Source organism: Lentinus tigrinus (genome assembly GCF_003813185.1).
Source record: "Lentinus tigrinus ALCF2SS1-7 unplaced genomic scaffold L226scaffold_70, whole genome shotgun sequence".
NCBI classification, from domain to species: domain Eukaryota; kingdom Fungi; phylum Basidiomycota; class Agaricomycetes; order Polyporales; family Polyporaceae; genus Lentinus; species Lentinus tigrinus.
In genome coordinates, this window is record NW_027137979.1 from 18556 (window position 1) to 31802 (window position 13247).

Genomic DNA, 13247 nt, shown 5'->3' on the forward strand with positions numbered 1-13247 from the left:
GTATGAAAATGACATCTTGAACTTGTGATACGCCACCTCCGGCTTCAGCTTCACTAGTCACTGCCAGTACATACATATGTACTCGAGTCTCGGATGGCTTGCACGGAGTTGTTTCCCGTAGGCGGCCCGGGGGGACGGACGGCCCGGCCGGCGCTTTCGTCAAACTTGGCCTCGGACTCGACCTTCAGCTTCACCTCGGAGTCGGGCACAGTGTTCCCGCACACAAAGTCTCTGGTCTACATGTTGCCGTCGTCCTGAAGGCGCTGCCTCGCGAGCGATTCCGACGCGTTACGTGCATCTTGAACATTGAGCGACATGCTGAAAACGTTGTCATTGCGCTTTCCGGCTCTCGTGGCAGTCAGAACATCTAGCTCTCCTTTTGCTGCTCGCCGGCTACAACACACATCCCACCAGAGGCCGATCTCCAGAGCGCAGAGGGTCAGTAAGCCGGGGAGGACCATCAGCTGGCTGCACAGGTATCGGTCATACGCAACGTACGTCTCTCATTCGTTGCCTAGAGCAAGAGGCTGCTCGCGATGTAGGCCGACGTCTCCCACCGTCGTCTTCAGCTTGGTCGTCCTTCATTCGCATGTATCTGAACATGTTATAAGCTAGACGCATCACCAGCGGCATCTCCCCAAAGTCCGTCCTCATAGTCAACAAGCTTCGTACAAAACCAGTGGTCGAGGCGATTGACACCCTCTTGAAGTACGTGTCTTATCCGTACCAGTTTTGCTCCTCCTAAGAGGGACATGGTCGGCACCAGATACATCGGCAAGAACTATCCAGACGTGCAGGTCTATCATGAAGATAGGCCGGACATACCCAAGGGCGCAAAGGTGTGGCGACCAGGTGCGTACCCATTCAAGTCGTCTAGCACACACTCTCACGGCGCCGCAGGACCAGATGCAGAACTAATTGACCTCGTCATTACCCTCGGCGGAGACGGCACAATACTGCATGCCTCGTCGCTCTTCAAGGTCGGTGCTGTACCACCAGTCCTCAGTTTCTCCATGGGCACTTTGGGCTTCCTTCTGCCATTTCGTGAGTGCATTGCGTTGACGTCAGTCTCAACTCCGGACACCGACTTACAACATCCCGCACAGACATCGACGACTACACAAAAGCCATCGATAGCGCGTTCGCGGGCCGCATCACCGTCCTGCATAGAATGCGCCTCTCATGCTCCTTCCAGGACTCAGGCGGCAAACATGTCGACACGCATTGCGACGGTAGGTCTCTCTCCCGTCAGTTCGCTCAGCTCAATAACCTCATTATAATATGCGCATGCGCAGATTGGCAAGTCATGAACGAGATTGCGCTGCACCGCGGCTCGAGTCCCCACCTGATCACTATCGATGTGTTCGTGGACGGACAGCATCTGACTGAAGCTGTGGTACGTGCTCTGCCGATTCTCTCTCTTGCTATACCTCTATTCACTATGACAATCACTCTTCCAGTCAGATGGACTGATTGTGTCCACGCCGACCGGCTCGACAGCTTACTCGCTCTCTGCGGGAGGACCGATCGTGCACCCGTCTTTGAGCGCGATCGTGTTGACACCAATCTGCCCTCGAAGTCTGTCGTTCCGCCCTCTCGTCTTCCCGTCATCATCTTCAATCACGCTGAGAGTGCGTGTCGTACCGTTCCTTCGTTCATTGACACAAGTACATTCATTCCGCTGACCCCGAGGACTGCTCTCCTAGATCAGCGAACGCTCCCGCGCGTCCTCTGGCCTTTCAATGGACGGTCAGATCTCGCACGTCCTCTCTCCAGGCGAGTCCGTCACCGTCCGTGCTTCGCTCTACCCTATTCCCTGCATCAACCGCTCGTCGATTACCGAGCCGCCTCAGATCCGCCATGGGGAGGAAGAGGGGGCCATTGGAGGCATCAGCGGGGAGGGCGTAGGTCCGGGGAAGGAGGACGACTGGGTGCGAGACATCAATAACTTGCTGCAGTATAATGCGACGTTTCGGAGTAAGGCGCTGACGAGGCATTCCCGAGGATGAGGAGAGGAGAGGCGTCATGGAGTATGTGTATTATAGCTTATTCGTGTAAGTGGTCTCGCCGGCGTGCTTTGTCACGAATACTGATGCCGGTACTCAAGCTGCCGTTGTCCACCCGCCATGTAGGCTCAATTGTGTGTCATTCTATCTTCGTTGCATTGAACTTGTTGGACTCTCTTCCGTCTGTTCAACGTGTCGATCTACAACGCGACTCGGATAGCGCGCGGGTAGGAGCCCCATCGTGCCTCACACATGTGCATTACAGAACAATGGGAGGACGCGTCGAGCCCCGCGCTCGCAGTCTTCCTCCTCGTCCTCCTCATTCGCCCCGTCGACCACCTCCGCCACCGACTCTCGCTGATCGTAACTATCTACGATGCCTGAAGGCCAGTTTGCCGGTCGCTATTGACGCATCTCACCACAGACACTCCAAGCCATGGACAAATTCCACGTCTCTTCCGGAGGTCAGTCACCACACGCAGGCTCGGTCCACTGGCCGCATTCTGGCCCCGAACTCGGAGGATCCGGAATATTCTGAGAATCCGCGAGAGTCAGAGACGCACCGCCTGGGTCTAGAGATGGTGAGTGGTGAGTGGTGAGGTTGCATGAGCGTGGAAAGCCCGTCGCACATCCGGTGGTGGCTTCCTGACGGACGGTTCCATCTTTGCCATTGCCACGCGTCAACAACGCTTGGGAACTACCATAAGTATTGCAATCGATACTGGTACATGGGGTATAGATCATCAAGAAACGTACATCTCAGGCGTAGCAGACAAGCTATCATCATGGTTCACATCGAAGAATCTCACACCGTCTCCTTGCTCGCACTGAGATGCATCCCCCGCAACGTCAGAGTCTCCGCATCCTCACTCCCCGAGTGCACGCTCTCCAAGCCCGTCTGTTTGAGGTGCACAACGGCCTGCGATGCACGTCGTTCCGGTCCCGCCGAAAGACTGGACGTGTGCTGGCTCGACCGCGTCACCGAGATCGGGCTCCGGAGCTGCGACATGCGCGAGTTGTTTGCGGTGAAGTGCGAAGTGAATGCAAAAGAGGGTTCCATCTGAGACTTCTTGAGCGCGACGACGACAATGATGAACATCGGATAGATCGCCTGCACGCCCAGGATGTCAATCGGTGTGAGAGCAGAGGGAACACAGGAGCCGGATGTACTCACGATGAGGGGAACGAGGGCTCCGTCGACGAAGTAGCCGGCGATGAGCCAATAGGAGACGGTGGAGGCGCCATCGTTGTAGATATTCGCATTCATCTCACCGACTTGGTATGCCACGACGAAGACCTGCTCGCGATCCCATGAGCAAAACTCTCATGCGCCCGCGCATAAGATAGGAGCGAACCCATATGGCGCCGTACGCCAGGCCGGACTCGGTGAGAAGGATGAGGATGCGCTCCACGTTCGTCATAGTTGAGCCCTCGGATAGGTACTGCTTCAAGGCCCTCCCATGCACCCTAACCGCGCCGCGTGAGCTCATGCTATTCTCGTCCTGCGCGAAAGGCGGAGCTTACCATGCCTTGTACCCGGTGAGACACGTTGCCACGACGTTGGTCGTGAGAGACAGGATGGATGCGGATGTCCCGAACCTCGTTCCTGCGAAGAGTCTGCCCAGACCGCCTTCGTCGTTCTTTACCAGCAGGATGTTGCATGCACCGCATGTGTCCACGACGCTCAGCGCTGCACTTCTGCATCAGTCTGCGCAGTCGGTGTGGGCAGGACAATCATAACCTTACCGAAGGTAGCTGATAGCAGGATTGCGCAGACGCAGAGGATCGCGTATCGGGACGGTCCTCTCCAGATCATAGACGCTCTCCACCAGACGATCGCATCACCAACAAAGACCTACCCGTCGCGAGCGAGAAAGTATCATAGTAATAACCGCATAATGTGAGCTGATCTCATGTCCACGTATAGCGGGTGGGGAATACTCACGTTGATAGTGAGCGCAGCCGTCTGGATGCACGACATCTTCGAGACAAAGTTCGCGGTCCGCAACGGGTTGAAGAGCTTCTGCGAGTTCTGCGTGAACGCGGCGTTGGCGCTAGAGACCTCTTCCGCCTGAACGGCAAACACCGCCACATACCCGGCGACGCAAAAGAGGGTGGTTGAGAAGTAGAGAACCAGAGTAGCGAGGAAGAGGAGCAGAGGCCCCCGTGTTCTCAGACCCTTTCCGCTGTCCACGGAGCACAGGTCAGCGTGCTAACTCGATGGCAAACGCGAGTTCCAGAATGCTTACAGGAGAATGTAGGCATTCGCCACGGCGAGACTAGTCGCGACACCTGGATGGAAAGACGCCGTTAGCACCGGACGCACGATGAGATGGATGGGACTCCGAGCATAACACACCGAACAAGATAGACGACAGCACGACGTTCAGCAGCTGTGGTGCTTGCGACACGGTGTCGACCACGAGCACATAGAACGCCTCCGTGCCACCAAGGCCTGCGCCCCCAGAAGACGACGAGGAGGGGAGACCCGGGAGGAGCGACATGGTTGCTGGCGTTGCAGCAAATGGTGTTTCGAGCGCAAAGTGGTGGAGCCTTGGGTTATCGCCCCGAGGGGGTTATGTAGGCGCGTTCCTCATGGCCCGGAAATCACGTCGCCGAGGGGATGAGAGTGTGGTGGACTAGCGAACGCTTCCGTCTGGATGACTGACAGCGAGTATCCCGCGCTCGCCGTCGAAGCAGTGCATCGCTGTCTGAGTCTGACGGACGTACCTCCCTCCAACCTCCACCAGTGCTCCCACGGCTCTTCCAAGACAGGAAGCAGTGATCCTTCTGCCCGTGAGGTAAATCGAGCCAAGTCGCAACAGGCCGACTAATTAGCGGGAGGATATCTTGACCCCGCTTTGCCCGCATCCTCGCGGTACAGGTGTTTACTCTGAATTCGAATGTCGCGTTGAGTCCATCCATGACGCGCGTGCGATTGCTCAAGGATGACTGAGGTCCGCCGAAGCCGAGCAGTCAGACGGCAAACCACAACATACATGAGAACAACATACCTGAAACACAGTGTTCCAAAGCATGATATCTCCAAGGGTCCGGAGAAGATGTCCGAATGACGGTGTGAGAAGTCTGACAGGTCACTCCTGGCAGTTAGCATCTCACTCGTCCGACTCTTTCTGCAACGCGTTCCCAGGTAGTCACTTTTAGTAGAGGCGGTGCAGCAAGGTGTCGGACATACGTCGCGACTCGCAGCTGCTCAAACTATTGTTATCATCGTTCTTTCGTACCTGATCCATGATCGTCGAATGGCAGCCGCTTCGCAGTACTAACAGATACCAACGGCCATCTGGCCATCTGTGGATCCACTTCGCAGCAGAACACCCCCAAAATCGGTGGCAAATCATGTAGAAAGCAGTTGATGGAGCTGCCAGCGCATCGGAAAACGTAAATTTGAGCTTATGGCATGCGAAATGTCAGCGCCGGTGGTCACCACAGTGCAGGAGGATTCAGGAAGCTCGACTACGCTGGTTGCTGTTCGCGTTGCGCGTGACGGTTGAGATCAACATAAACCTGAGCGCGCAACTTCCTGCGAGCAGCGCTCGCGATCAGCATGTTTTGTCTAAATCCAGAAATTCGTTAACTCCCATATTTGCGGCGACAAAAAGCTGCAGTCTGGTCCTCAGGTAGTGAATCTGATGCGGACTTGACAGAGAAATCGTACGGCAAGGCCAAGTTGGACAGAAGAAGGATGTAAGCGCGTGCCAGTCGAAGCTGAAAACCCAACCCGGCCCGGGATGCACCGAATCTTGAGCGCTTGAGCACCGGGGGTACCGAACACAAGCAACAACTTGAAGTAGCACGCCAGAGCAGTCAGATATCTCGCAACCGCAACTCAAGTTCTTCTGGTCGCCCAGGTAGAAGTACTAGTGCGCCTCTCGACCGAACATATCGCAGACGACAAGAAATCGAAGTTCGAACTCACACACGCGGCTCGTAACACGCCAGCGGACCATCGACGCCGAACCAATCCACCTCCGTGAACCATCCCTGCTGCTGCTGCTCCCCTTCAGCGCGAGGCGAGAACGGAATATCGCCGCTCTTGATTTGCGACGGAGTGACGCCAGAGATACTCGGAGCAGGACTGCCCGCGGTGTTGTCCTGGACGAGCGGTGAGACCTGCATGTGCGCGAGTGAAGGTCCGAGCTCGAGGTGGCCGCGCGAGACAGAAGCATCGACGGACGCGAATGGCCTGATTGTCGCAGAGCTCGCCGCAGACGGGGAGTGCTCCGAGTCGTGTTCATGTCCATCGGAGATGACGATCGGGTTGAGCGTGGTCGCGCCAGCGTCGTCCGAGAGCGAGGGCGCAGGAGAACCAGAGAGCGAGGTGCCTGTGCGCGGAGTCGAGAACCCGAGGGAGGGCGTCGTGGGCGCAGGAGAAGGGCAGCCGAGGGAGCCCGTGGTGGCGGCGACCATGATGCCCATCCCGACACCAACGCCGGCGCCGCGGGGGTAGGTGCTGGCAGCTGATCTTCCGAATGCATGGGTATAGTCGTACGGCGACGCGACGCGCGGCGAGGGGGAACGGATGGATGCTGCGCGGTGCATGTTCTCGTCCGTCCGGCGCTGAGATTGGGAAGCAGAAGAGCCGAGCGAGAGTGGGCGCAGAGCAGAACGGTGAGGGGAGTGCCGACCACGGACGAAAGAACTGACGGAGCGGGGTTGGCGATGCGACGGAGAGTGGCGGACTGTAGCATGAATGGACGCCAGAGCAGAAGCCGAGACCGAGGGAGCAAGCGTAGACGAGCGGGCAAAGACGACGCAGTCAGGACAGCCGCAGGGCAGGCGTTGGTCTGAGGCGCGCATGCACGTCTGGCGGGGACGGGACTCGGAGAGGGTCTCCACACTCGAGTTGGCCGAGTGTGTGGTGAGCCATGGAAGAGGACGGAGGACAGACTGTTCGCGATTACTTGCGAGGGCCGCAGCTGGAAGCTTGGCGAGCGAGTGCGTACGGTTTGCCTCGAGGCAGGAGAGAGTCTTCTCCCGTACGCGTTCGTCGATCTGGTCGTCGAGAGCCCGCTGCCGGCGCCGCCTACGCCAGCGACAGATGAGCGCGAAGGTCGTGATGAGCGCAACACCGAGAACGACGCCGCCAGCAGAGATGGCGTAGTTGACGACGTTCGCGTGCTTGTTGGACAGCTGGGCCGGGCCGTCTCCAGGGTTGGGTGGGTGGGGCATGTGTTCGGCCGGAAGCAGCGCGTCCGCGGCTGCAGCGACGGGCATCGGAGTGGTCGACATAACAGGCGGGGTCGGCGATGATGGCGGCGGGGACCTGGATAGTGGCGGCGGGAAGCAAGTTGCTCGAGCAGAGGAGGAGACATCAAGTACTGGCTGACAGTCACACTTCCGCCAGCCGACACCGCGGATATGCACGTGTCTGTGACAAGTCGCGTCCATATACATGCCTGGTCAGCCGCCACTGGGCGCATTCCGAATACTTGGCTAGTACATTATCACATCAATGAACAGGACAGGACGCCAACGAGCTATCGCTACACAGGGAAAATACAAAACAGGGATGATAGAGAATTATAGTATGTCGAACAAGTATCTTCACATTGGACGTCGACGTCTACCACGCGACGCCAACGCTCAGCCTATGAACACACCAAATCAACATACGGCCTAATTCACACCAGGCTGGAGCCGACTCACCTAGTAGACTCGCCCTCCTTCCAGCTCTGGTCCCAAGCACCGCTCACTCGACTCTCAGCTGGACGCAGCGATTCCGCATCAACATCCTCCTTCACCATAATCTCACATCCCATCCCGCTATCCAGCTCCATGGAGATGATTCCACTTTCCTCCCTCCCCCGTCCGGTGCACACCGATGCGACTTCGCTCCGCGTCTCCTCCATGATGACTGCCAGCGGCAATCCGTGCACATGCGTGCTCATGTCCGCAGCTGCTGCGCCGTCGTGACCTTGTGCATCCCAGCCGAACGTCCGGTTGCAGCTGGGAGTATCCTCGATCTTACCCTCTCCATCGTCATCTTCAAGAACGGGACTTAAAAACGCGTTCACTGCGGCCTCAGATTCTGTTGCGGACAACATCGAGGTAGAGGCAACGGCGTGGCGGACGTACCTCCCGCCAACTACCGCCGGGGCTCCCACGAGTCTTCCCAGACCAGGAGGTAGTGATAATCTTGCTTGTGAGGCTAATCGAGCTGTTCTTGCCACGGGAGAGTCTCTTTGCAGACGAGCGAAATCACGACCGGCCGGTTGATCAGCGTAAGTTCATCATAACCGCATCCTCACTATACGGGTGGTTAGCTAGACCTCGGATGTCGCTTTGAAGATCTGGCCGCCCATCCACGATGCTGCGATCGCTCAAGGATGACTGAGCCGAGCAGTTAGACCAAACCACAATCTACACGAGAACAACATACCTGAAACGCAGCGCTCCAAAGCACGTCATCTCCAAGGCCCCAGGAAGAAGTCCGGGCGACGCTTTTCAAAGTCTGACACTTGACAGTTAGCATCTCGCTCGTCCGACTCTATCCGCACGGCGTTCTCAGGTGATCATCTTTAGCAGAGACGGTGCAGCAAGGTGTCGGACATACGTCGCGCCTCGCAGCTCCTCATTCTGCTATTATCGTCGTTCGTCCGTTCCTGATTCATGATCGTCGAATGACAGTCTTCGGGCGACTGCGATCTTGGCCCCGAAAATCTCGCAGCAACAGTCCTGCCTCCCGTGGATCCACTTGGGAGCAGAGCATCTCCAAGTTCGGTGGCATGGGTCTGATAGGTCAGGCAGGTGGGCGCATGTTGCGGACTCCGAGGGTTACATTGCCAGGCGCCAGCGCCAGCGCACTCGGGTAAACCTAGCCTTCTGCCAAGGCGAAGAATAAGCACTGGTAGTCGCCACAGTACACGAGGAAGCTCAACTTGATGATGAACCTGTTGCAATGAGTGTTCTGAACAAGCCAAGTCCAACGCGCCATCTGCGAGCAGCGCTCGAGAGTAGGGCTGACGTAGCACATTTTGCTTCAAGAAGATCCCCATATTTGCGGCGACAACCCCCAACGTCTGCTCATGGTACATGCACGCTGGAAGAGGCGTGCTAGCATCAGCTGGTCGAAGGAAGGGCGAGCCAAAAGATTCGTTCGTACACCCTTACTCACTACTCCCGACGTCCTTTCCCGCGCTCTCCATCGTCGCACAGATGGGGCGGCATACCCAGATCACACTGTATACAAACCTAGATTCGGCGACGAGCACCCGCATCTGCTCTGCGCCCGTCAGCATGAGCTTTTCCGCGTGCGTGTGAGCAGCCTCAGCGACCGCACGTGGATCCTGAGTCACTTAACTCGACAGCCCTCAAGTCATGCTCGACAACAATCAAGGACGCACCACGCCCTGTACGCTGTGAACACTGTCGCGATCCCATGTGTTGCCAGGACTCGTTATCGCCGCTGCGGCGCCAGCTGCTGCCCATAGTGGGTTTTGTGTCGAAATCAAAACACGCACCTGTTTTGTTCTCAAGTCTCGTTCAGCGAACGGAGCATTGCCCCAAAAGAACAATGCGGAGACGGGAGGCAGGTCGGACACGGCGTGTCTTGCTCATTAGAAGTGATATACAATAACCTGAGCAATATCCGTGTCGGGACTGGAAGCTGAACGCGTTGTGATAGAACGAACGTACCGGTTCGTAGAGCAAGTCATGCCGACTATGCGCCATCCGTGACAGCCTGTTGTCGGTCCTCGCGGATGCGGCTCTTGACATCAGCGATCGCGTGCTCCCTCTCCGCACGACGCTCAGCAATAAGGCGGAGGATGTTGCCCCTGGACGCCGTGGTGCCCGTCCTCCACTTCCAACCCTTGCCATCAAGCGAACGAGTGTTGCGGAGGAAGAACTCTGCCATCTGCTTCTGAGCCCTGCCCACCAGCAGTCTCTCCTCCATCCACTTCCTGCGCTCTGCCCGATCCTTGGCCGACATGTCCTCCTCGGCCTGCGGGTAGTAGAACGGCTCGACGAGACCGACGACTGCGCGCTTGTAGGTACGATCAGCTATGCTGGCGAGAGGTCGACCACGGCCTTTCTTGAGGGGCGACTGGTAGTTGTCGGTGCGGATGTATGTGGTCTGGACACCGTAGACGGCAAGGAGGTACGAGCGGATGTCCGTCTTGGTGACCGACTGGGGAACACGGAAGGTGGCTTCGTACGGGTTGTATGGCTGGCCGAAGGGGGTGTGGTTGCGGACCATCTTGAAGATGACGTTGGGGAGGTAGACCTTCTGGCCGACGACTTGCGTCTCCTTCTGACCGTCCTCCCGCACGACTTCCCGCACACCGCGCACTCTGGTCCGCTTTGCGTCCAGCCGTTCAAGCCACTCCGCCTCGCTCAGGCTCCTCCCATCCGTCTGCAGCAGTTCGCCCTTTGCCAGTGCGCGCTGGTACCGCGCGAATTCGGTTGGTGTGAGGCCTTCGGGTGTCGCGTCAGCCCGCTCCACGTCAATGCCTTTGCGTGCGCGACGTAGGCGGACCGCCGTGGGCGTGGACGCCGTACGCGCAGCGGCTGCTGCTTCAGGAAGAAGAGTCGCGTACAGACGGCGGAGAGTAGGGAACATGGAGGGTGTTGGCAGAAGAGGATAATGATTGGAATTTCTTGCGACGGACGGCGAGAGCAGCAAATTGAAACTCCGATTACCTCATCCTTTCGGAGTCAGAGACGCACAGATGGCTGGTTAAACTTTTACTCAGGGCATGCGTTGAGGCTGACATTAACGGGTAAGTATCCTGTTGCACTTGCGTTGATGAGTGTTCTGAACAAGCCAAGACCACACCACAGCGTCTCCGACCATGATCTACGAAAATTCGTCCATCAGCTAGCCACCGGCCAGAATGAACACCGATTGCGGCGATAGAAGGAGAGACATGGTACGGGCAACTCCAACGCGAAGGATTGGGGTCCATGGCGAACAATTATTTGCTATCGAGGGCGCGGCGCGGGGAATGGGATGCTGTATCTCCTGCAGGAGAGCTACTGTATATACGCTTACAGAGTGCATGTTGGTCCGCCTTGTGGTTAGGAAACGTGGAAACCAGTGAAACGTTCACTCCTTGGATCGAACGTGCCGACGTATGCACCACTTACCCCGGTTCTAACGCCACCGATGAGCACTGAAGGAACAGGCAGCACGCGAGAGCAGTCAGGAATATCGCAACCGCATCCAGACTCGAATTCTTGTGGTCGCCCAGCGCATACAGGCCCCAGCACAGGATCAGCATTCACACACGCGGTTCGTAATACGCCAGGGGACCGTCGACACCGAACCAATCCACTTCCGTGAACCATCCCTGCTGCTGCTTCTATTGCAGGCAGAGTCGGCGGGGGCGGGGTGTGGCGGCGGGAGGCAAGACTCAACTCGCTCGAGGCACGCACGCCGACACGCACAGTCACACTTGCGCCAGCCGCGCCCAGCACGGCACGTGTCCGTGACAACTCGCGTCCAGCCTCGCCAACCGCCATTCCACCAACGTCTCTGGATCATCACAACGGTGTAGGGTACAAGACAAGAACTATCGCTACACGTGCAAAATACAAAACAGGACTGAAAACATAGTATGTCGGACAAGCTTCACTTCGGACGACGTCTACCACGCCACGCCGACGCTCAGTCTATACACGGTCAGCATGCACATTGAACCAGGCTGAAGCAACTCACCTAGTAGACTCGCCCTCCTTGAAGCTCTGGTCCCAAACACCGCTCACTCGGCTCTCCACTGCACGCACAGATCCCACATCTGCATCGTCCTTCACCATAATCTCGCACCCCATCCCGCTATCCAGCTCCATAGACATGATCCCACTCTCCTCCCGCCCCCGTCCGGTGCACACCGATGCGACTTCGCTCCGCGTCTCCTCCATGATCACCGCCAGCGGCAACCCGTGCACATGCGTGCTCACCTCCGCCGGCTCGCCGTCGTGACCATGCGCGTCCCAGCCGAGAGTATCCTCGATCTCACCGTCCCCATCGTCATCCTCCGGGACAGGGCTCAAGAGTGCGTTCACCGCGGCCTCAGACTCTGTCGCAGACAAGATCGAGATAGAAGCCACGCTGCTCCGCGACGTGGGCGATGTGAACCCGAGCTTCAGTCCGAGACCAGCCCCGAGCCCGAGTGCGCGCGTGACGGCGTCGACGTCCAGCTTGCCATCGCCGCCTTCAAGAGCAGCGAGGTCCCAGGACTTTGGTCGGTCGGCCGAGTCGGTCGCAGGAGGAATGGAGGCTGCATCTATGCTGGCAGTCGAGTCGCGCGCCGAGGCGACGGTCGGGCTCGTCGGAACGGGCTTGAAGAGGCTCTTGGCGGAGGCGCGAGAGGGCGTCGAGCCGGCCTTGTAGACGTTGAGCGCGCGCGTGCCAAGCGGGGTCGGGCTGAGGTTGGCGTTCGCCAGGCAGTCGTACATGGTCGGCGCGCCAGGGGCAGGGCTACGGTGAGTCGGGCTGTGGAGCGAGTTGATGTTCTCCTTCTCCTGCTGCCAGTCATGCGGAAGGACGACGCAGCTCTCAGGCCGGATCAAGGGTGTATAGACAGGCTGTGGAACGGGTATGCTGTGTGCCGTGGGCGAGTGGAAGACGGCGATGGAGAGGGAAGCGGGGGACGGTATGGTGGCAGCGCTGATGGTGAGAACAGAGGAGGACGCCGAGAGAGTGTGTTGTTGGCGGAGCTGAGCGAAGGGCATGACCGGAGTAGAGCGCGACCAAGGAATGGCGGGAGAGGCAGGGGAAGTGAGCGGGGTGTGGAAGGGAAGAGCTGGAAGGAGATGAGTAGGAGAGTGGGAGACGAGAGAGTGCGTTGACTGACAGGTGTCGCCGGTGGAGGCAGAATTGTCGTGGTCGTGGGAGTGAGAAGCGGAAGAGTTGGAGGGAGAGATGGACTTGTCGTTGAGGAGAAGGACGGGAGGCTTGAGCTGAGGCGAGTCGTCGTACCAGGAAGACAGAACAGGTTCCATGATCTGCATGAGAGTGGGAGAAGACTGCTGCACAGAGAAGCGGACGGAGGCATGGGGCAAGTGGGCGGGGGGCGGAAGCTGGAGGAGGGGCGGAGAGGCGGGTTGCATGACGGCAAAGTCGTTTGGTAGCCTGGCGCGAGACTTGTCGACGATAGAGACGGAGAGGTACTTTGAGCGAGAGGAGCGAGAGGTAGCATGAGAGTTTGAAGACAGAGTGGGATAGCCTGTGGTCGTGGACGTGTTTGTTCTCGCCGTTCGAGTCGAGTCGCTGAG

The 13247-nt window shown here is 58.0% G+C and overlaps 5 protein-coding genes across 5 annotated transcripts; 1 reads left to right on the plus strand and 4 right to left on the minus strand.

Moving 5' to 3' along the window:
- The first annotated feature begins 202 nt into the window (after nt 1-202).
- L226DRAFT_555619 (ATP-NAD kinase) lies at nt 203-2181 on the plus strand. Its single transcript, XM_067683068.1, has 9 exons — nt 203-494; nt 616-708; nt 767-852; nt 901-1044; nt 1107-1232; nt 1296-1396; nt 1461-1631; nt 1707-2054; nt 2108-2181. The coding sequence occupies exons 1-8, from the start codon at nt 316-318 to the stop codon at nt 2007-2009; spliced, it is 1203 nt and encodes a 400-aa protein (XP_067528768.1). The 5' UTR covers nt 203-315; the 3' UTR covers nt 2010-2054; nt 2108-2181.
- A 555-nt stretch (nt 2182-2736) lies between these two features.
- On the minus strand, nt 2737-4510 carry L226DRAFT_617669 (uncharacterized protein; the record flags this gene model as incomplete). The annotated part of the gene is made up of 8 exons (XM_067687069.1): nt 2737-3117; nt 3181-3303; nt 3362-3473; nt 3531-3696; nt 3753-3861; nt 3952-4192; nt 4256-4298; nt 4366-4510. The coding sequence occupies 8 exons, from the start codon at nt 4508-4510 to the stop codon at nt 2812-2814; spliced, it is 1245 nt and encodes a 414-aa protein (XP_067528769.1). The 3' UTR covers nt 2737-2811.
- Nucleotides 4511-5942: 1432 nt separating this feature from the next.
- Nucleotides 5943-7259, minus strand: L226DRAFT_564017 (uncharacterized protein; the record flags this gene model as incomplete). The annotated part of the gene is made up of 1 exon (XM_067683604.1): nt 5943-7259. One exon carries the CDS (start codon nt 7257-7259, stop codon nt 5943-5945), a length of 1317 nt encoding a protein of 438 aa, XP_067528770.1.
- A 334-nt stretch (nt 7260-7593) lies between these two features.
- Nucleotides 7594-8074, minus strand: L226DRAFT_617671 (uncharacterized protein; the record flags this gene model as incomplete). The annotated part of the gene is made up of 2 exons (XM_067687070.1): nt 7594-7618; nt 7677-8074. The coding sequence occupies 2 exons, from the start codon at nt 8072-8074 to the stop codon at nt 7594-7596; spliced, it is 423 nt and encodes a 140-aa protein (XP_067528771.1).
- A 1532-nt stretch (nt 8075-9606) lies between these two features.
- Nucleotides 9607-10603, minus strand: L226DRAFT_540895 (uncharacterized protein). Its single transcript, XM_067681961.1, has one exon. It carries the CDS (start codon nt 10588-10590, stop codon nt 9691-9693), a length of 900 nt encoding a protein of 299 aa, XP_067528772.1. The 5' UTR covers nt 10591-10603; the 3' UTR covers nt 9607-9690.
- Between the last annotated feature and the right edge of the window lie 2644 nt (nt 10604-13247).